The 23,794-nt window shown below is 38.8% G+C and overlaps 2 protein-coding genes across 5 annotated transcripts in view; one reads left to right on the plus strand and one right to left on the minus strand.

Annotated features, from left to right (window-relative positions):
• Nucleotides 1-1,031, minus strand: part of SLC25A21 (solute carrier family 25 member 21) — a 492,482-nt gene extending 491,451 nt beyond the window's left edge. The window contains exon 1 of one of the 2 annotated variants that reach the window (XM_045067625.1): nt 916-1,031. In XM_045067625.1, coding sequence (XP_044923560.1) covers nt 916-985 — 70 coding nt within the window. In that variant the 5' untranslated portion in view covers nt 986-1,031. The remainder of the gene's footprint in view (nt 1-915) is intronic. The other variant, XM_013046232.2, reaches the window with a different exon arrangement.
• The window catches only part of MIPOL1 (mirror-image polydactyly 1), a 343,108-nt gene continuing 320,319 nt past the window's right edge, over nt 1,006-23,794 (plus strand). The window contains exon 1 of one of the 3 annotated variants that reach the window (XM_013046227.2): nt 1,006-1,091. The gene's annotated coding sequence lies outside the window, so the exon portion shown is untranslated. Of the gene's footprint in view, nt 1,092-15,574; nt 15,712-23,794 lie in introns of those variants that run through there. The other 2 variants (XM_004773315.3, XM_013046226.2) reach the window with 2 other exon arrangements.

The following is a 23,794-nucleotide window of genomic DNA, read 5'->3' on the forward strand; positions in this document are numbered from 1 at the left end:
TGGATATCTAGTCACTCTCTTAATATGATTTACTACAGTTGCCACAGTACAAATTATTAACAGACTCTCTACATTTATAAAAATGTTTTATGGTGATGAGTGAATTACAGTAATTACTTTATAAATTTATAATAAAATGCAGAGTTAGGAAAAATTAATTTTTCAATTAACTCATAATTTGTTTTAAAATATCTTTAACACACATTCACACAACATAATCTCATGGGTTGGTGACTTTCTCCAGCCACACTTAGTAACTATTTCCACGATTCGTTCTAACAAACGTTTTCTGAAGGTTTTTTCCCCACAGCATAACTCTCCATAAATTAACGTGAGCCGATTATACCAAACGTGTTTATCTGTGTTAACATATGAATTTTAATATGCCCATTTCAGGCGCAAAGAGCCCCCCCACCACCACCACCCAGCAAGCACCCCTGCAAGGAGAAGACCTGTGGAGTCCTGAGGCGGGTACTGAATGAGGGAGACAGGAGTTATGTAAGACCTGAATTACCCAGAACAAAAAAGCTCCTACAACAAAAAAGCTCCTACAACTGAGAGCAAGAGGAAGTCTGAGCGCAACTGGATCTTTTCAAGTAAAGTAACCAGGCAGGCAGAAAGGCCTCCTCCACGCTACAGGCCTTGAGGCTCCCTCGCCTGTTTCCCCCGCTCACGACCCGGGGGGCGGGGCCCCGGAGAGCGGCGGCGCGGGGCGGAGGGGACTTGACCTGGGGCGCCCAGCGTCCACCGCCCGCTCCCGGCCTCCTTTGCTTTTGCCCACGGCGGGCTCCGCGCTGCCTCGGCGCAGCGCGGAATTCAGGGGAGAAACTTCTCTAGGGAGACTGGCCTGAGTCAAGTTTTCGGGACACGCGAAGGGAAAAGCAACAGGCCCGCGGCGGGGCGGGGCGACCTTACCAGCGGAACCTCCGGCCAGGATCTGGCGTGAAGCCTCTTTCACGAAGCCGGCGTCGGGCTTGGCGGACATCTTCACTAGCGGGGCAGGAGGGAGTGGGCCGCGAGGAGTGGGCGAGCTCGCCGGCCTCTGTGCGGGCCTGTAGGAATTCCTCGGATCCTGACCGAGCCGACTCTGGGTAGGTCCTAGCGCCAAGTGGCTCCCGGGGAAGCGGCAATCCGGCGACTGCTCGGAGGTGGCGGCTCAAGGCGCAGGCTCGCTGCGTGATCTCCGGCGGGTCGGCACCTGCCCGCTGCACCCCTTCGAGGGGCTCTCTGTCACCCCTGCTAGGCTTCGTGGGCTCCAAGAAGGACCCTGGCGGAGAGAAGACTCCCGGATGGGGTTGGGTGGGCCGCCCGCGGTGGGTCGGGTTTGGTCTTCTAGATTGGCGCCCACGCGCTTCCCTATCAGGACTCTCCTGCAGTTTGTCTAGCTGGACGGGCGGCCTCTGATAAAGCTTGCAAAAAAGCGAGCCTGGCCTTGCAGCGGCGCTGGGGCGACCCTTGCCCTCCCCGCAAGCCAGCGCTCTGGGAGGTTCTCAAGGCCGGACAGGTGAATGCGTCCTTCGGAGTTAGCTGTCCTGCAGCTGTGGGCTGTAGAGACTGGGTCAGAGCATATCAATTCATAATTACCTTACAATTAAGTAACCCTTTACAAAGAAAGGGTTCTGGCGTAAGGGAATTTATCACACCTAATCAGCTTGAGTTTTATTTACTGAATGACCAAAATAAAGAAGAGGCCTTGTTACAAAGAAGTGTCTTCGGGACTCCACATCAGTGTTTCTGGAAGTATGAGCTTAAGATCCGGCAACGTAAGCCTAACGGGAGAGTTTGTAAGAAAGGCAAATTCATGGCCAACCCCAATGTACTGAATCAGAATCTCTGGTTATAGGGCTCAGAAACCTGTGTTTTAGTAAGTTCTCCCGGGCTTAGGAACGTTAAAGGTTGTGAACCACAGAGCTAAATAATCAAGGAATATTAAGCAACTATCAGCATTTTCTTTCTCTAAAACATTTAATTATTCGTACCAGCCCTTTGGAATATTTGGCAAAACGTAATAATTTATACTATTTTTTAAACCACAAGCTACAAATGCTATGCAGAAGAGACACAATGTTATGAAATTTTAGAAGCAGAGTTGTGCAGCAGAAGCGTGCTGAGCCCATTATGAAATTTTAGAAAAATACCTGCCCCACCCCTAACAGGTAGGAAATGATCCTAGTAAAAGGCAGAATGAGAAGATTTGGAACTCCTATTGTCATATTTTTCTTAAACTTTGTATTTAATACTAAATATATTCAGTTTGAACCATATAATATTGCCAATTTTGAAAACCAAAAACAGTTGAATATCGGGGGTGTAATATGGTTAAAACTTAATATATATGCTTTCCAATTAAATGCAAAATACAATAGTTTTGTTTTTATTTCTGAGTCTGAGCAATTAAAAGCTGTTAATATTAGATATCTGATGGGCAAATTGTTAAAAGTAAGATATTGGGTAGACTTGCTGCTTATGGATCAGTTAATACCAAAATAAATTTTCTCATATTTGATTAAATATTTGACTAAATAGCTAAGTTTGAAATGTTTACAAAGAAATAGTTTAGAGAAATGTTTGCGGTTTAACTAAAATAAAAGCTTTTGAGGAATGTTTCAGCTTTTGACTAATTAAATTTGCAGTCCGGAGTGCAATATAGAGTCACTTAACAAATTTTGAGAACCTATTAGATAGTGGGCACTAAAATTAGAATTTCAGACCTCAGAAAATGTTTCTCTCATTTTCCAATGTGGAAACTGAGTTTCCCAGCATCATAAATGAGTTAATAATATTGCTGGGATTTGATTCCAGGATTCCCTCTTCTAACTGCAGTGGGATTATAGATTTAAATATTGGCCACAGGTTATAATTTAGGAAATACAATAATAGTCCCAGGTCAAGATTTAAAGATTATATATATATATTTTTTTACAGTTGTATCAGTGTAAAGATAGACTTTTAGCCAATTCTGTCAGTGCATTGATCTCTGAATATCTTATCCTGAGGAGGTGGATGCAGATTTGTGGCCTCACTAAGACCTTTGTCTCTCAATACCTGTAAATTTAGTGAGAAGACTCTCCTAGACATAGTTCCAAATACCGTTAGAAAATTGCTACCAATTTTTAGCCTCTTTGAACTGATTTTATTGAGTTAAAAAAAAAAAAAAAGCAAAGCTTGATGTCACGTGTAATCTAGTCCTATGCCTCTAGAGTAGTTGAGGGTATAGGGTCTAGGTGTAAAAATATTCTGAAGCTTGGAAGTTAGCCAGTGTCCATCCAGAGTCAACAAATACCCATTATTCTGAGAGCTCTTATTATGGGATGTATCTCTTATCTGCAGCCCAATTTGTCTATGGCCAGGGATCAGAATGCTGCGAAGTTTAGCCCTAAGGGAAAAAAAAAAGGTAAAATTTATTTGACCTAGACTCGGATACCCTAGGCTTAATCCATCACAATTACTCTTTCTATTGTTATTTTATATAAAGCTGTAATGTCCTGATATTAGAGCAAAACTGCTGAAGTATCAAGCTTATATTTTTATTTTATTATTTTTTTTTAGGATCTATTGGAAAGAGAGACCCTGCACATGGATGGGGGGAGGGTAAAAAGGTGGGGTAAGTGGAAAGGAAGAGATTCTTAGGCAGACTCCCCTGAGGCAGAGCTGTTTTCACGACCCTGAGATCGTGACCTGAGCCCAAACCAAAAGCTGGATGTTTAACCAACTCTACCACTGAGACACCCCAAGCTTATACTTTTACATTATTGATCATCTAATCTTTGTTGAGAACTATGTAATTAAAGTATTGATTTATCTATCAGTTTGTAGAATGGCTAGAAACCAAATTGTCAGGAGCCTTAAAATCCTCACTGAACTTAAATATCTGACAAATTGTTCAGTGTTTTTTGGGGATTATGTTTTTGTATTAGGTCATTAGATTAGCTACTATTTAAGACCAAACTAATAGTGGCTTAAATAAGATAGAAATTTATTTTCCTTCTTATGCAAGCCCAGTTGTAACCCATGAATAAGGTTCCAGCCAGCAGAAAGAGGAGAAAGATAAGGGTAAAGAAAGCCCTGGAAATTGGGGTGCCTGGGTGGCTCAGTGAGTTAAGCTTCTGCCTTCAGTTCAGGTCATGATCCCAGGGTCCTGGGATAGAGCCCTGTGTCAGGGTCAGGCTCTCTGCCCAGCAGGGAGTCTGCTTCTCCCTCTCTCTCTGTCTGCCTACTTGTGATCTCTCTCTGTCAAATAAATAAATAAAATCTTTAAAAAGAAAAAAAAAGGAAAGCGCTGGAAATTACATAGATCTCATTGGTCAGAACTTGGACATAAGGGATACAAGGGAAATTGGGAAGTAGTATTATGCTGTGTGGCAGTAAGTCTAGGGAAAAAACAAAAACAAACATCATGGAAGAAGGGGAGAACATATTGGGAAAAAATCAGCAGTGTCTGCCATTTGGGGGATAGGTTAAGGAATGAAGAATTATATTTAAAATGGCAGCGCTTTAACTAATAAATGTGGAGTCACAGAAAAATAAATAGATAAATAAATTAAATGACAATATTTGCTCATTTGAAAAATTTTGTTTTCCTCAAACTTAAAGTTTACTTCATCAGTGTCTAACTAGAAAATACAGTATAACCCCATGATACTTGTACCATGACTGGACCCACATTTTAAAATACCATTCATTGAAAGATACATAGCCACTGTAGGCCCATAGATTCTTTTTTTTTTTTTTTTAAGATTTTATTTATTTATTTGACAGAGATCACAAGCAGGCAGAGAGAGAGGGGGAAGCAGGCTTCCCGCGGAGCAGAGAGCCAAATGCTGGGCTCGATCCCAGGACCCTGGGATCATGACCTGAGCCAAAGGCAGAGGCTTAACCCACTGATCCACCCAGGTGCCCCATCCATAGATTCTTTTATTTAGGTGTCAAAACACAGTCACACAAATGTAGAATTTGACACACATGGAGTCCATCCATAGAATAGAGTGGAAAGTTGGAAAGAATGTTTATGGACACAAGATTAAGAAATCTTGATGGATAGACGAGATTGTAACTCAAACTAGTGAAAAGATCTATTATTCCATAATATTCTTTTACAGAAGTATTACAAATATTGAAGCAATGCTATTTGTAAGTGAAAGACAGGTTTTAAAATTTGTAGGTCTGATTATCAGCACTTTAAGCTCTCAGTGGTTTATACCTTACAAATACCAAGGTATTGTACTTTTAGGACAGATCTTAGGTTCTGGTGCATTAGATTTTCATTTCTAAATTCCAAGGGACTTTGCTGGACAGAATAAACAAAATAATTATTTGGGGAACTTTTTCAATATTTTATTGTGATATAATAGGTCATATATATAACAGACTTCTATTATTTGGGACATAGCTGGGAACCTAGAAGTTAAGGCCTCTAACCAGTCAACATGCAGAAAGCCATGCACTTTGCTCTTAGGAGCATTCTAGGACTTCACATAGAGCTTAGACCCAGTTCTAAAAAGGTTGGTAGCGTAGAAGTCTAATATCTTGGTTCACAGCAGATTAGAAAGAAGAACTTAAAAGAGAATTGGGAAGAGGGATATCAGGGAAATTCTTGAAAAGTAAAGAGCAGCCTGCAACTTTCCAGCCGTATTTAGCCTGCCTAGCAAATTGGAATAACAAAAACCTTCATTTAATGCTTACTTATAACCCATTATCTCATTCACAATATCCCTGTGACAGAAATATTCTTATATTGGTTAGTTCAGTAACTTGCCTGAAGTCATACTGAGAATTTGAGCTATTATTTGAACCTAAGTATAATTTAGAGCACCTCTTTCTGAATTACTAGTTATGTTGTTATTATGTTCTAATTTTAATTTTAGCTTTTCTACCCATATGAAAAAATCAAAATGTAAAATCATTCAGAGTAAGTAGTTTGTAGCATCCTTGACTTTGGCAAACAAGGAATTGATTAGCTGGATCTGGAATTTTATATATCTGAAGTTAGAAAAGCACTAACTTCAGTGTCACAAATTGCATATGTGAGACTGGTATGAATTTTCTGTTCGTTTAGTCAGGGTATCTCAGCAATGGCACCATTAACATTTTGGGCCACATAATTCTTTGCTGTGGGAGACTGTCCTGTGCAGTGCAGTATTTTTAGCAGCATCCCTAGCCTGTACCCATTAGCTGCCAGTAGCAACTCTATCCCCAGTTGTGACAAACAGAAATGTCTCCAGACATTGCTAAATGTTCCCTTCAGGGCAAAAATGTCCTGAGTGGAGAATCATGGGCTTAAGTAAAAAAGAACTCATGTAAGTGGAGCCTATTTTAACTTTTTAGAATCATAAGATGACAAACCTGGAAGACTTTAATCGATGCCTTATTTGACAGTTTAGGAGACTGAGGTGGAAAGAGCAGAGAGAGAGAATTTTAAGCAGGCTCTATGCAAGGCCTGACCCTAAAACCCTGAGATCATGACCTGAGTTGAAATCAAGAGTCAGACATTTAACCAACAGAGCCACACAGGTGCCCCAGCAGTGACTATACTATTTTATATATCCAAAGAAATGTAAAGCCTTCCTACTTCTCCACATTTCTCTCAAACTTACTGTCCTGCTTTTTTTTTTTTTTAATTATAGCCATCCTAGTCTGTGTGAGGAGGTGGTATCACATTTGTGGCTTTAATTTATATTTCCTCAATGACCAATGAAGTTGGCTATCTTTTTCACAGGCTTGTTGACCATTTATATATCTTCTTTGGTGAGATATCTATTCCAGTCTATTGCTCATTTTTTCATTGGGTTGTCTTTATTACTGTATTGTAAGAATTCTTTATATATTCTGGATATTAAACTCTTATCAGATATATGTTTAGCCAATGTTTCTCCAATTCTGTGAGTTTTCTTTCTTGATAATGTCCTTTGATGCACAAAAGTTTTTGATTTTGATGAAATCCAATTTATCTATTTGTTCTTTTGTTCTTTATGCTTTTGGTGCCAAACAAAGAATCTGCTGCCAAATCCAAGGTAGTAAAGACTTAATCTGATATTTGCCTGTAATAGCTTTATAATTTTAGCCTTTATTTAGTTTGTTGGTCAATTCTGTGTTAATTTTTGTATAGTCATACCACTGAGATATTGTGGGTTCATTTCCAGACCAACATAATAAAGCAAATGTCACAATAAAGTTAAATGAATTTTTTGGTCACCCAGTGCATGGAAAAGTTATGTTTACATTATACTATACTCTATTAAATGTGCAATAGCATTATGTCTAAAAAACAACATACATGCATTCATTGAAAAATACTTTATTGCTAAAAATGCTAACCATCATCTATGCTTTCAGCAAGTCTTAATCTCTTTGCTGGTAGAGGATCCTGCCTCAGTGTTAATGGCTGCTGACTGATTAGGACCTTGTTTGCTGAAGATTGGGTGGTTGTGGCAATTTCTTAAAATAAGATAATAACATTTGCCACATCTAGTGACTCCTCCTCTCACAAATGATTTCTCTGTAGCATGCAAAGTTCTTTGACAGCATTTTAACCACAGCAGATTAAAGTCAATCTTCTCAAACCCTGCTACTGCTTTATCAACTAAGTTTGTGTCCTATGTTAAATCCTTTGTTTTTCACTTCAACAATCTTCACAGCATCTTTATTAGGAGTAGATTCCATCTCAAGAAGCCACTTCTTTTTTTTTTTTCTTTTTCATCTGTAAGAAGTAACTTATCTGATAAAGTTTGATCACAAGATTGCAACAAGTCAGTCACATCATCAGGCTCCACTTTGAATTCTATCTGAAGTTAGAAAAGCACTAACTTCAATGTCACAAACATCTGTCCACCACATCTATAGTTACTTCTTCCACTGAGGTCTTAAATCCTTCAAAGTTATCATTGAGGGTTGAAATCAGCTTCTTCCAAGCTCCTGTTAATGTTTATATTTTGACCTCTTACCATGAATCACAAATATTCTTAATGACATCCAGACCGGTGACTCCTTTCCAAAAAGTTTTCAATTTACTTTGCCCAGATCCATCAAAGGAGTCACTACCTATGGCTTCTATGGCCTTATAAAATGTATTTCTTAAATAGTAAGACTTGAAAGTTAAAAATACTTCTTGATCTGTGGGCTACAAAATAGATGTTGTGTTAGGCATGAAAAAAACCAACATTAATCTCACTGTATATCTCCATCAGAGCTCTAAGGCAACCAGGTGCATTGTGAATGAGTTATAATATTTTAAAAGAAATTCTTTTTTCTGGGCAGCAGGTCTCAACGGTGGGCTTAAAATATTCAGTAAACCATGTTATAAACAGATGCACTATCAGCCAGGTTTTGTTGCTACATTCTAAAGCACAGGCAGAGTAGATACAGCTTAATTCTTAAGGGCTCTAGGAACTGTAGAATGCTGAGTGAGCTTTAGCTTCAATTTAATGTCACCAGCTGCATTAGACCCTAATAAGAGAGTTAGCCTGTTCTTTGAAGCTTTAGAAGCTAGGCATTGACTTCTATCTATGAAAATCCTAGGTGGTATCTTCTTCCAACAGGTTGTTTCATTTGCCTTGAATATTTGTTTAGTGCAGCTACCTTCATTAATTAGCTAGATCTTCTGGATATGTTGCTGCTTCACCATGTGCTTTTATGTTATGGAGATGCTGCTGCCACCACCGCCGCCTCCTTCTTCCTCCTTCTTCCTCCTTCTTCCTTCTTTTTCCTTCTTCCTCCTTCTTCCTCCTCCTTCTTCTTCCTCCTTCCTCCTCCTCCTTCTTCTTCTTTCTTCTTCTTCCTTCCTCCTCCTCCTCCTCCTCCTCCTTCTTCCTCCTCCTCCTCCTCCTTCTTCTTCTTCTACTTCTTCTTCCTTCCTCCTCCTCCTTCTTCTTCCTCCTCCTCCACCTCCTCCACCTTCTTCAAAGATCTTATTTATCCATTTGAGAGAGAGTGAAAGAGACAGAGAGAGCACAAGCAGGGGGAGAGGCTGAGGGAGAGAAAGAAGCAGAATCCCCAATGAGCTGGAAGCTCAACATGGGGCTAGATCCCAGGACCTGAAGATCATGACCTGAGCCAAAGGTGCCATCTGAGGTGCCATCTTATACTCAGGCTTTTCTTCTGCAGCTTCCTCATGTCTCTCAGGCTTCATAGAACTGAAGAGAGTTAGGGTCTTGTTCTGGATTGGGCTATGGCTTAAAGGAATGTTGTGTCTGATTTGATCTTCTATCCAGACCACTACGATTTTTTTCATTTCAGAGATAAGACTGCTTTGCTTTTGTTCCTATGTTCCCTGGAGTAGAGCTTTTATTTCTTTCAAGAACTTTTCCTTTGTATTCACAACTTGGCCTTTTGGCTCTAGAGTCCTAGCTTTCAGCTGATGTTGGCTTTTCATCATGTCTTCCTCACTAAGAATCTAGCCTTTGTTTTAAAGTGAGAGGCATGTGACTCTTCATTCCACTTGAACACTTAGAGGAGATTATAAAGCTATTAATTGGTATAATTTAAATATTGTTGTCTCTTAGGAAATAGGGAGGCCTAGAGAGAGGGATAGAGATGGAAGAATGGCTGGTTGGTGGACTAGTCAGAACATATACAACATTTAATGATTAAATTTGTTATCTTACATGGGCATGTTTCATGATGCCTCCAAAATAATTATAGTGGTAACATCAAAGATCATCGATCACAGATCTGAATGATAAATAATGAAAAAGTTTGAAATATTGCAAGAATTACCAAAATATGACAGAGACACAAAGTGAGCAAATGTTGTTGGGAAAATGGCACCAATAAACTTACGTGATGTAGAGTTGCCACAAATCTTCAATTTGTAAAAACACTATCTGTGAAATGCAATAAAGCAAAGTGCAACAAAATGAAGTATGCCTGCATATAGAGCGAAACAGGCATCAAATCATTCATTTGCATATATTATCCAGCTATCCCAGCACCATCTGTTAAAGAGACTGCTTTTTCCCCCCATTGAATGGTCTTGGTATCCTTGTCAAAAATCAACTGGCCATAGGTATTTGGGTTTCTTCAAGGGCTTTCTATTCTTTCCATTGGTCTATATGTTTACTCATGTTTGTACCCCACTTTAATGTCACTTTGTAGTAAATTTTGAAATCAGAACATGTATATCCTCCAGCTTTAACTTTTTCTGTATTGTCTTGACTATTTGAGGCCTCTTGCAATTCCATATGAACTTGAGGATTAGTTTAATAGATTTATGAGAGAAAGGACATTAGAATTTTTATAGGGATTGCAGTCAATCTGTAGATCACTTTAGAGAGCAGTGCATTTTAGTTGTGTGGTCTTTTAATCTGTGAACTTAGAATACCCTTTCCATTTAATTAGGTCTTTAATTTCAGCATTGTTTCTGTAGTTTTTAGTGTACAAATCTCCTTGTACAAACCTTGATTAAATTTATTACTCATTTTATTCTTTTGGGTGTTGTAGTAAAGTAATTGTTTTACTTCCTTTTTAGATTATTTATTGCTGGTATACAGAAACAATTGATTTTTGTATACTGATCTTGTGACTTACAGCTCTGTTGAATTCATGTGTTAATTTTTTGGCAGATTTTTGGGGATTTTCTCTATATAGAATCATGCCATTTCAAATAAGGATAGTTTTACTTCTTCCCTTCCAATATGGATGCCTTTATTTCTTTTTCTTGCATAATTGTTCTGTCTAATATTTTCCAGTACAATGATGAATAGCAGTGATGATATTAGGCATCATTGTCTTGTTCTTGACCTTAGAGGAAAAGCTTTCAGTCTTATATCATTGAATGTTATATGTGGATTTTTCATGAATTTTTTTTTATCATGTCAAGGCAGTTCTCATCTATTCCTGTTTTGCTAAGTATTTTATCATGAAAGGAAGTTGAATTTTGTCAAGTTTTGTCAATTTTGCTTTTTCTATAATCTATTGAAATGGTCATGTGAGTATTTTTCCTTTGTTATATTAATATAATGTGTTACATGGATTATGTTGAACCGCCCTTGTATTTCTGGAATAAATCCCACTTTATTCATGGTATTTAATCCTTTTTAAAAATATTGTATTTATTGGGACGCCTGGGTGGCTCAGTTGGTTAAGCAGCTGCCTTCGGCTCAGGTCATGATCCCGGCGTCCTGGGATCGAGTCCCCACATCGGGCTCCTTGCTCAGCAGGGAGCCTGCTTCTCCCTCTGCCTCTGTCTGCCATTCTGTCTGCCTGTGCTCGCTCTCTCCCTCTCTCTCTCTGATAAATAAATAAAAAATCTTTAAAAAAAAATATTGTATTTATTTATTTAATTAAGGAAAAAGACAGAAAGAGAGAGTGTCTGAGCAGGGGCAAGGAGAGAAGCAAAGGGAGAGAGAGATTAGACTCCGTGCTGAGCTGGGAGCCTGCCACTGGGCCTGATCCCACCCAGACATCACAACCAAAATCAAGAGGATGGGCAAGACTGAGCTACCCAGGTGCCCCCCTGTTTAATCCTTTTAATGTGCTTTTGAATTTGGCTTGATAGTAATTTGGGGGGAATTTTGCATCATAAGGGATACTTGTCTGTAGTTTTCTTGTGATAGCTTTGTCTGACTTTGGTGACAGGATAATGCTGAACTCATAGAGTATATCAGGGAGCATTTCCTCCTCTTCTGTTTTTTGAAAAAGTTTGAGTAAAACTGTTAATTCTTCTTTTAATGTAGGATTTCCCAATGAAGCCAGTTGGTCCTGCATTTATTTTTATTTTAATTACGGATTCAATCTCTACTTGTTATAAGTCTATTCAGATTTTTCTATTTCTTCTAGAGTAAGTTTTGGTAATGTGTGTGTTTCAGGAATGTGTCCATTCCGCCTCATTACTTGTTGGTATGCAAATGTTAATATTCTCTTATAAGTCTTTTAATTTATGTAAAGTGACTAGTAATGTCCTTACTTTCACTTCTAATTTTATTTATATCTTCACTTTTTTTTTTAAATCAATCTACTTAAAGTTATGAGAATTTTTAAATATTCAGGTCTCTTGGCTGTAATCTTTATTATTTCCTTCCTTCTGCTGGTTTGGGGTTTTGTTTGCTCTTTTTCTACTTCCTTAAGATATAAAGTTGTTGATTTCAGAAGTCTTTTTTAGTATAATCATCCACTACTATGAATTTCCCTCTTAGCACTGCTTTCACTCCATTCCATTACTTTTGTTTTTTTTTTTTTGTTGTGTTTTCATATTCATGTTTCTCAAGGTGTTGTTATGGGTTGGATTGTGTCTCCTCAAAAAAGATGCAAAGTCTAGCCCCTAAGACATCAGAATAAGACATTATTTAGAAATAAGGTCTTTACAGAAAAATTATAATGAAGTCATTAGGGTGATCCTAATCCAATATGATTATATCTTTATAAAAAAGGGGAAATTTAGAGACAGAGACAGGCATGCACAGAAGGAAAACTATATGAAGAGACATGAAAATGCCACTTGACCATTATGGTCTATAGCATGTTTTGAAATCAGGAGCTGTAAGGCCTCCACTTTGTTCTTTATCAAGTTTGCTTTGGCTATCCAGGGTGTTTCATGGTTCCATGTGAATTTTAGGATTTTCCTTTCCTATTTGTGCAAAAAATACGACTGGGATTTTGATAGGGATTGCACTAAATCTGTAGATCATTTTGGGTAGTATAGACATTTTAAGAATATTGTCTTCCAATTCACAAATGTGATGTTTTTCCATTTATTTGTATCTTCTTTTAGCAATGTGTTATAGTTTTCAGTGTAAAAGTTACCTCCTCAGTTTAATGCTGAGCCTTTCTTCCTTTTATCCTTGTTGATGATAATGTAAATGGATTTCCTTTTCAGATTGGTTATTGTTAGTGTATAGAAACACAATTGATTTATGAAGATATAAAATCTTGCTCTGTTTCTCTAAAGAACCCTGACTAAACACACATGACATCCTCAGGTACTTGTAAGCATAATTTTTATTCATTATTTTATTTCCAGAACTGATTGTAGAGTACCTGGCACACTTGGGGACTTGAAAGCATTCATGATCAGACATTCTTTTGTTCTCTGTAAAGAAAGAGTTCATTTTCTTTTCCCTCTCATCCTTAGCCAAATTTCTGCAAAAGCCCAACTTATAAGAGGGACGAAGGCATAGGCATCTTTGATAATTAGCTTGAGAACAGGAAAGAAGGCTCTAATTGGTCTCTTTGATTTCCTATAGGCTCGCAACTGTTAGGATAAAGAATAAAGAAATGTGTATATGGGGGCACCTGGGTGGCTCACTCATTGTGTCTGCCTTTGGCTCAGGTTGTGATCCCCGAGTCCTAGGATTGGCCCTCATTGGGTTCCCTGGTCGGAGTGAAGCCTGCTTCTCCCTCTCCCACTCCCCTGCTTGTATTCCCTCTCTCGCTGTCTATGTCAAATAAATAAATAAAATCATTAAAAAAAATGTGTATATGAGTGACTGTGGTGTGGAAGAGATTTGGGGAAAAATTAGCTATTGAGGCCTGAAACATTCAGGAAAAGAACATTAAAGAGTTACTTCAGGTAAGTTAGAGGAGGGGCTAGGGAGAAAAGTCCTAATGTTTGAACTCACTGGATACCAAAGGTGGAAGAAAAAACGAGTTACTAAAGGGAAAGAAAACGTGGGGTTTTCTTATTACGTGGGAGGCTTTTAGCACCCAGATGAGCTTTAAAAAACTAGGGTTAATGTACCTTTACCTATAGAAAAATAGTATAATCACTTTCTTTAAATTTAAGGTATGAATCCATTATTAGGTTTGAGTTTTCTCAATGTTGTGGTCACTCTCCCCCATTTCTTATCCTTAGCTAGGAAAAGCAACTTTCTTTCCTTCCTTTTGCACATGCTGAGTTGGCCCTAAACCTTTTCAGAGGACATTCTTTTTTTTTTTTTTTAATAATTTTTTAAATGACTTTATTTATTTGAGAGAGAGAGAGAGCAAGCATGAGAGGAGAGAGGTCAGCAGGAGAAGCAGACTCCCTGCTGAGAAGGGAGTCCGATGTGGGACTCGATCCCAGGACTCCAGGATCATGACCTGAGCCGAAGGCAGTCGCTTAACCAACTGTGCCACCCAGGTGCCCCTTCAGAGGACATTCTTGATTGGAGTGCGCTTCCCACTACTCTAACAAATTATACCACTCCTCTTTTTATCTCAATATATTCAGTGGTACTTTGTGTCTGTAAATACTGATTCAGACCTTGACTGAAGTAAGGAAAAAATGTATTTCATTTTTGAATCTGTAACAAACCTCTTTAGAGCACTCTCTGTTCATTACACTATAATAGCTAAGAGTTTGGGAATATTATAATCTATTTTGTTCTGACCATTTTTAAAGAGGATTTTATTTATTTATTTTAGAGAGAGAGAGAGGGCAAGGGGAGGGGCAGAAGGAGAGACAGAATCCTAAGCAGACCCCTTCTGAGTATGGGGAGCCCCACGGGGGACTTGATCTCAGGACCTAAGATCACCACCCCGCTGAACCAACTGAGCCAGCAGTCACCCCTGTTCCAACCAATTTATGTTCAATTTTTTTGTCTTTTTCATTTCCTTTTTTTTTTTTTTTTGCACTTACTAAAGTGTAAATTCCTTCAATTAACTTGGGGAACTGTCAACACTTCATTGTATTCCTATTCTCTAGGGATGTGTAAAAAAAAACAAAAACCCCAAACCCAGAAAACCATTATCATTACTTAACAAACACCCAGAAGAGTACCAGGCATATAGTATGTACTCAGTAATTATTGGGTGTCTGAAGGAATTAAGGTGACATTTATAAAAGCAATACCGTTATGTGGAACAAGAAAGCCACATTTGAATTACTAGCTGCTATTTAATTATGCCAGTCCTTTCTTGTTTCAACACAGAGGTACACGAATTGAGGACTGAATTCTTTGTTTAATTCTGGAAGATTCAACATTGTGTCTTAAAAAATTCATTGGTTGAACATAAGCATCCAGATCTCGTTCTATAGCACTTCAGTCAAAAAGTTTACTACCTCCAAGTTTTGGGTTGTAAACGTTCCCAGGCCAGGAGTTAACGTATTGCTTTTTGCTCACCCAACTGGAATCCACTTCAGCTCTTTCCATTCAACCATCACTTCACGACATGCCCCCCTCTCCCCAGTGTCCTTCTACCCCAGACCACAGGCAAACCAACCAGGAAACCACAGTTCCTCCAGCTTCTTGGAGAGTGCAACCCCAACTCTGAGGCCACAAAACACATTTTTAACCACATGGTTTCCTTCTTCTAGCTCGATTACGTTTTGTCCGGACAATATTTCGCTCTGGCAAAACGCGCCCGTCGTCTCGGAGCCGACTACCATAGCGTCCTCCCGCTGCAGCCACCGAAAATCACTAAAACAGCGTTCTTTTTCCTCGGAACTTCCACAAGTACTTTGCAAGCTCCCGGGTTGTCTAGAAGCCCCGCCCCGCGTCTTTGGCGCCGCGGTTTGCGCATGCCCGGTGCGCGCCGCCTACCCCTGCCGGGCGCCCGTTCCGCCTCGGTTCCCCGTGGCACGGGCGCGCTGCGTGCGGCTGGCTTCCTCCCTCACGGCCCCCCTCCCGGTCGTTTGCGGGCGCGCGCACCTCCTCAGGCGGGTGGGCCCCAGGGTCAGGAGGGAAAGTCCGAGCGAAAGTCGATTGGCTGACGTGGTGGCCGCGCGTCCGGCCTCAGAAACTCTGGGCGAGCGCGCAGAGTCAGCTCTCCAGGAGTGCCAGGCGCATCTCAGGTAAACAGGTAGGCTGGGAGGTTGTGGGTGGCCGGAGAAAAGGAGGGGTGGGCTTAGATTCAGCCCTGGAATTTCCGGCCTCAGCCTCCTTGGCGCCAGAGAAGGGGCTACGCGGAATTTGCACCCAGTGAATGTCGGCCCCGCACGGTCGGGAGTGCGGGGGCTCACGCAAAGGTCAGCGTCGTGGAACCCGCAGGTCCTCTTTCTGGGATTATGTCGGCATCCTCCCGTTTCCTATGACAAGGGTTCAGCAGCTGAGCATTTATTCAAGGGTGCAGATTTTTGTTTTTTCCTTAAGGGTCGGTTAGTTGAAGAGTTCATTCAGGTCCTGGCTCAAGCTGTGATGGACTGTCCTTGAGAGTCACTTAATAATTGTGTGTTTCAGTTCTCGTGCTGGTAAGTTTCGGCAGAGTGCGATGCTTCGCAGAGGGCCGTGCTGTAGAAAGATACTATTAGTTTTGAGGTTCACAGTGTCTCTGAGCCCACATTTCTCTGGAAGGTGACACCACGCAACAGTATTTGTGAAATATTTTAAGTTCCAGGGATGGAAGGAACTGGATAACACAAGGTAGCAGCAGCATTATTAGACAGGATGGTAGAAAAAAATTTTTTTCCTCTACAAGAACAGGCTTTTTTGAAAAGCTCCTTTGAGCATGTTATGCAGGGTACATCACTGTGGAAGTAGACAAAGGTAAACCAAAACAAAGGGGCCAAACGAAATCACATTTCAACCCTTCCCCCCCCCCCCCCCCGCCCTCCAGGTGACTCTAACATATTATCATAAATAATTGGCTTTTCACAGTTTCTCCTTGGGATCTAGTGTGGTACTAACTGAAGGTGACAGTTACGTAATCATTTGGGTGTCCTGTGCAATAGTATACCAAGGAAATTAATTAAAATGAAGATGACTTCTACATAAGATAACAAATTAAGTACCCCATTGATGAAAAGTAATTAATGACGGCAAGTCAGAAAAATGAAAGGGGGGTGTACACAATTTTCTTTTAAAAGCATAGATTTTATAAAAATCTTTTTAGTGTGTTAATTTTTAGGGTATAATGGACTTAGAGAAAATCACATAAACCTTAAGTGTACAGCTCATTGAGTTTTCACAGTGTATAAACTCATGTTTCCAGTACATAGATCAAGAAGGAGCATTACTGGGGTGCCTGAGTGGCTCAGTGGGTTAAAGCCTCTGCCTTCACCTCAGGTCATGATCCTGGGGTCCTGGAATCAAGCCCCTCATCATCAGGAGCTGCATTGGTCTCTCTGCTCAGCAGAGAGCCTGCTTCTCTTCCTCTCTCTCTGCCTGCCTCTCTGCCTACTTGTGATCTCTGTCTGTCAAATGAATAAAATAAAATCTTAAAAAAAAAAAAAGATTACTTGCATCTTAGAAACCCCACTTTGTGTGACCTATTTCCACAGGTAACTATTATGTCGCGTTCTAAAGTCATCTATGAATTTACCTGTTACTGACTCTATATAAATGGAATCATACAGTAAATAGTCTTTGAGCCTCACTTTTGCTCAATATTGTATTTGTGAGATTTATACAAGTTCTGTAGCAGTAGTTCTTATGCTGTATAGTATTCCATCAGTTTCTGGTTATTATGAATAGAGCTTCTATGAACATTTTATAAGTACTGTTTGACCCTTGAACAACATGCATTTGTACTGTAGGAGTCCACTTATGCATAGATTTTTTTTTACAATAAATACAGAACACTACTGAAAATGTATATGCTTTTCCTTATGATTTTCTGAACATTTTCTTTAGGATGTTTCATTATAAAAATATAGTATATAATACATAATATAAAGTGTGTATAAATAGACTTTCTGTTATAGATAAGGCTTCTAGTCAACAGTAGGCTATTAGTAATCAAATTCTTAGGGAGTCCAAAGTTAAATTTGGATTTTTCGCTGTGTGGGATTGGTGCTTCTAACTCCTGCATTATTCAAGAGTCAGTTGTATATTGGTGAATATATATGTACATTTCTGTTGGATATACATATACCTATTGGTGAAATGGCTATATTATAGGGTATACAGGTTTTTTATTTTTGTTATACACTACCAAAAATTTTTTCAAATTAGTTGTGTCAGCACTCCTATCAGCATTGCTTAAGAATTCTGGCTCCTCCAAAAACTTGCAACACATAGTGTTGTCTTTTTCATTTTAACCATTCTGGTGGATTTATAGTGATACCACATTGGGATTTTTCCCTCATTTCCCTAATGACTAGTAATATTTAAACCTCTTCATGTTTGCTTATTTAGGTAACCTCTATTTCAGAGGTCATTAAATTTTTCTCTAAGAGGCTAGATAATAAATATAGGCAGTCCTTGCTTTTGTGGAGTTTCATTTAATGCAGTACTGTGTAAAGCTAGGACTGCTTATCATTTAGACTTTGCAGATCGTATACAGTCTCTGTTGTATTTTCTCCCTTCCTTCCTTTCCTTGCTGCTTTCTTCCTTTTTTTCTTTGTTTCTTGCCTGTCTGGTTATTTGCTTGCCTTCCCTCCTTCTCCGTCTTCCTCCCTTCCTCCCTCCCTTCCACCTGCCTTTCATTCTTGTTTCATAGATTGCTAAAACCTACTATGTTGAAAAATGACTCTTTAAAAATGGCAGTTCAGGGGCACCTTGGGTGGCTCGGTCAGTTAAGCGTTCAGCTCTTGATTTCAGCTCAGGTCATGATCTCAGGGTGGTGAGATCAAGCCCCCTGTCAGGCTGCTGCTCAGCAAACAATCTGCTCAAGAAACTCTCTCTCCCTCTGCCCCTCCCCCGGCATGTGCACTCTTGCGCATTCTCTCTCTCTCAAATAAATAAATTGATTTTTTAAAAAAGCTCAATCTTCAGCCCATTGGTGGTAGTGAAATTATTAATTGAAAAAAATCTAAATACATAATAGTGTTAAGTGTTGTGTGCTGTAGTGTTTTGAGGTTAAATAATAGTATTAAGCAGCATGTGGTATACCATTTTGGAGTTAAATTTGAGATCTCTAAGCATACTTCCTTTGCTTCTTACCAGTTTTACCTCAAGGCTATTTTCAGGCTTCTCTAAACTGTTCTTATTACTCTTACTTTTTCCCATCCCTTTAAAGCGGGTGAACAAAAGAGAGTTAAGTAGGTGAGAAAAGAAAGGAGATAAAACTCTTTTCTGATATTTTGATATTCTGATAGTCCCTAAAGGCAGGGAAGGTTTGAATATCCAAACAATTCTGGACATGAGTAAACAAGTATAAAAAGCAATAAATTCCTTCTGCAATACTTTGAGATAGTGTTTTTTTAAAAAAATATTTTATTTATTTATTTGACAGAGATCACAAATAGGCAGAGAGGCAGGCAGAGAGAGAGGGGGAAGCAGACTCCCTGCTGAACAGAGAGCCCCATGTGGGGCTTGATCCCAGGACCCTGAGGTCATGACCTGAGCTGAGGGCAGAAGCTTTAACCCACTGAGCCACCCAGGTGCCCTGTCTTTTTTTTTTTTTTTTAAGATTTTCTTTATTTGACAGGGAGAGAGAGAGAGATCATAAGGCAGAGAGAGAGGGGGAAGCAGGATCCCTGAGAAACAGAGAGCCTGATGCAGGGCTTGATCCCAGGACCCTGAGATCATTACCTGGGCCGAAGGCAGACTCTTAACCCACTGAACCACCCAGGCACCCCTGAGTACTGTCTTTTGAACTGTTCTATTGTGGGATGGCTTGATTAAAATTTATATCTACCTGATTGAATATACTCATAATTTGGAAGGTAATAATAGCCAGTGGCTTGGGCCATGAAACTCAATTGCGGCATCCCTGCCTATTGTGGGGATCCTCTCTTTTTTAGATGCCTCATGGGGCTGTATAGTTCATCTTCTCTTACTTTGGGCCCCCTGTCCTTCACTCAGTACTAAAAAATATAAAAAAAAACTTTTGAAAGTGTTAGAACTTTCTTTGACTACTATTTCAGTCTATGTTAACATTTTTAGCTAACAGTTTTTTTAGGTGTTTTATAGAAGTGAATTTAGGAATATATTTAGATATACACTAATACTAATGAGAGACTTAAGGGTAATCTCCATCAACTCGATCTTTTCTTTGAGACAGATAATTGAGGGGTGCCTGGGTGGCTCAGTTGGTTGGACGACTGCCTTCGGCTCAGGTCATGATCCTGGAGTCCCGGGATCGAGTCCCACATCGGGCTCCCAGCTCCGCGGGGAGTCTGCTTCTCCCTCTGACCTTCTCCTCGCTCATGTTCTCTCTCACTGTCTTTCTCTCTCAAATAAATAAATAAAATCTTAAAAAAAAAAAAAGAGATAGATAATTGAGTTTTGGTCATTCTTACTTGATTGTTATGCAAACACAGATTTATGATAAGACATTAGGCCTAGCTTCTACCACGAACCACTGCTGTCCTGAAGCCTTTCTTACATAGAAATTCTCGATCCAGTTATGCATTTATATACATTTGTTTAGATACACATATTCACACATATCTTGACAAATACAAATATCTTACTGCTTTATGACTGCCACACAAAACAATTGTACTTATATGCACTGTTTTTTTTTTTTTTTAAAGATTTTTTTATTTATTAATTTGACAGAGAGAAATCACAAGTAGACAGAGAGGCAGCCAGAGAGAGAGAGAGGGAAGCAGGCTCTCTGCCAAGCAGAGAGCCCGATGCGGGACTCGATCCCAGGACTCTGAGATCATGACCTGAGCTGAAGGCAGCGGCTTAACCCACTGAGCCACCCAGGCGCCCCTATATGCACTGTTTTCACCATGCTCCTTGAACCAGGGTTGGAGTCATTACAAGTTATTATGTTGGTAAAGGTTATAAAGTAGACCTCGTAGGGAATAAGTAGGGTATTTATGTAGTACAAATGTTTAATGGTACGATATGTCTATCAGTACAGAGGTTGTCATTAGCTTCCTAGAGTACCTACTCCCCTGGACATTGCCTGTATCATATTGTTATTGTTGACCTCTGGGACTCTGTATTTTTCTGTATTCCAGTGGGGACAAACCTTGCCTTTTCTGGGTGCAGTTTCTATTTTTAGACACTTCAATTAGGTTATATTTAATCTTCTTTTCTTTAAGGTGACTGTATTTCTCTGCTACAACCTGTTATTTATTGCTTTTATACTTCCCTTTCAGCAGATTCATTACTAGTCTGTTTAAATATCTGGGACTGGGGATGGGCAGAAGATGGCTCATTTTCATCTCATAGGCCACCTACAGAGATAGCTTTAGGGTTTATGAAAGGAAAAGGTAATGCGTAACATCAATTTTTACTGCTCTTTTAGAGTATTTGAGTACTCTCAAATTCCTTTTCTGTTTCTTGGATTTTGACACTATTATAAAGAGGGGATAGGGCTTTTTAAGGGCATTTATTGCAAAAGCAACATGCTATATAGTGGAAAGAGCCCTGGGCATAAGAACAGAATAAGTGTGGTTTCCTGCCTGTCTGTATTAACCTTTCCTGGAATTTGGCTGTCTTTTGTAAAAGGAGTCATTTTAACCAAATAGCTCTAATCTTTGGTAATTCTTTCCAAAAGACATGGTAAAGAAGCACAGGATTTAGAATTTAAATGTTCCTAGAGGTCATTTAGGCTATTCTCTCAGTTTTGCTCTGTGAGAACACCGAGGCCTTCAGAGATTATATTTAGTCACATAGTTACTAGAATCCGGTTCTCTTGATATGTTCCACTTGCCTTTTCCCTAAGCTACTTGAAAGAGTCAACCTTCTAAGATAACCCTAGTATTCATCCTCTTGTGTAATCCTTTTCCCTTAAGGGGGACTACCAAGAGGCTCACTTCTAATAGGATATGACAGAAGTAGTAGGATGTCACTTAAGAGATTATGTTATAAGAAACTATAACTTTCTTTCTGCTGGCCCTTTCTTGCTTGCTTACCTTGATGAAACCTATCTGCTATATCATGAGCTGACATATAGAAGGACTCACCCGTCAAGAATTGAGGGGAGCCTTTGGCCAATAGTCCACAGAGAAAGTTCAGTAACCCTCTGGGAACTGAATCCTACCAACAACCACTGACTGATGTTAGATGTTGTCCCAGTTAAACCTTGAAATGACTATAGCCCTGCCTGAGGAAAACCTGAATTGGAGGACCTAGCAAAGCCAACACCTAAGATTCCTCAGGATCTGAAATAACAGATGTGTGTTGTTTTAACCTGCTAAGTTTTGGGGTAATTTGTTTAGCAGCAACAAATAAGTAATAAACTGCTCTTAGTAATTTTTAATTTTTAACAAATTTTTAACAAAAAGAACATTTTTAATAAAAGAAATAATTCACCCTGAAGTTTTTGTGAACATAACTTCAGTTTTTGTCATTTTAAACATATTTGGGAATATGTTATTTTTACTTTCTAAAAATTAAAATATTAATCACTTAACTGTTCTGTATTTGTTTTAGTTATAACGTAATTGCTGTGTATTTGTTTGATCTCAAAACTGGCAACAATAAAGAGATGATAATACTTTGAAAGTTGAGAATTACTACTTTAGTTCAAGGTTTCATTAAAGTGGATGATTGATGAGACAAAGTTACCATAGAACTGCTTTTGGCAGTTGACACGAACACCTTTGATTCAGTTACTGTCTGTATTGAAGGTATTTTTCACTTATATTGCTTACTGTTTAGGATGTATACACTCAGGCCATCTACTCTTATTTATCTGTAGTTTTGCATTATGGTGATTTGATTGTATATATATACTATTTTGAGAATTGCCTTTAATATTCCTGGATTTATAAATTTTGGAAGCTGCTGGAGTACAACAGGGATTATTTTGCTGGAATCCTTAATTCTGAATCTTGTTTTGTTTTCTGTTGAAGTATACCAATGTCCCCTCTTCATAATTTTATCTTGGAAATTTTGCTGCTGCGGAATTAAATGTTGAAAAACTGAAAAAAAAAGATAGAAACTACTAGGGAGAAATAAGTAAATAATATATTATTTATAATAAATAAATGACTTAGATAAATAACTGATATAGATCAGTGAACTTTAAAAACTTTTTTGTGAAATGTAATAATAGCAATAATTGTGACTCGGATAAACCTCATTGGCTACGGTACTGCCACTGTGCTAAGCTGGACAGTTAAGTGAGTAATTAAAAAGTTAACAGCCATGTGACTACCATCAAAATATCTTGAATTGAATAATCATTGAAATGTTTAAGTCCTTGCTTTGTATACGGTTTTGTTTTTTTCATAATGCTTCTGAATATGAATGGGCATGTGTGTGAGAGAGAAAGACAGAGAGATGTGAATACTGTGGTCTGGTGCAATGCTTTATATGTCTGTTAGGTGAAATTTGTTAATGCCATTGTTAAAATCTCTTTCCTTACTGATTTTTATGTGTATGTGTCTGTGCGTGTATGCGTGTTCATGTGATTGGTGAATACTGAGAATTTGCAGTGTATTACACAATCTTTGTGTAATCATAGATTTATTTCTTTGTCTAGGCATTACTAAATGTCGAGACAAATTACTAAATTACTAGACTAAAAAGTCTAGTCTGTTTTTTAAAAAAAAACCTTATTTTGAAACAGTTTTAGACTTACTGAAAAGTTGCAGAAATAGTAGAGATTTCCTGTAGACTCTTCACCCTGCTACTAATGTTAACACAATGCATGATCAGAGTATAATGATCAAAGCCAAGAAATTAATATTGCTATAATATTATTCACTAAATTATACACTTTATCCAAGTATTACTATTTTTTCCATTAATTTTTTCTTGTTCTAGGACCCAATCCAGATCCTATGTTGCATTTAGTTATCGCGTTTCCTGAGTCCTCTCCCATCCATGACCTCTTATGAATTTTGATATAGCTGTGACAGCCTTCTTTTGGTTAATGTGTGCATAGAATTGGATTTTTGAAAATTCGGTGGGACATCTTTGTCTGACAGTGGAGCATTTGGTAACTGGATCATTAAATTCATTTGTATTTTATATTACTCCATTTTCAATTTTCAGCTATGGAAATTATATATGCTTTACCGTTCTTTTGTAGAAGCTACTGAATCTTGGAATGTATCTTTTCAGACCTTTTTGCATTTCCTTACATGCATGTG

This window comes from Mustela putorius, unplaced genomic scaffold (assembly GCF_011764305.1).
Source record: "Mustela putorius furo isolate JIRA1106 unplaced genomic scaffold, ASM1176430v1.1 tig00003898_pilon_pilon_pilon, whole genome shotgun sequence".
In the NCBI taxonomy this organism is placed as follows: Eukaryota; Metazoa; Chordata; class Mammalia; order Carnivora; family Mustelidae; genus Mustela; species Mustela putorius.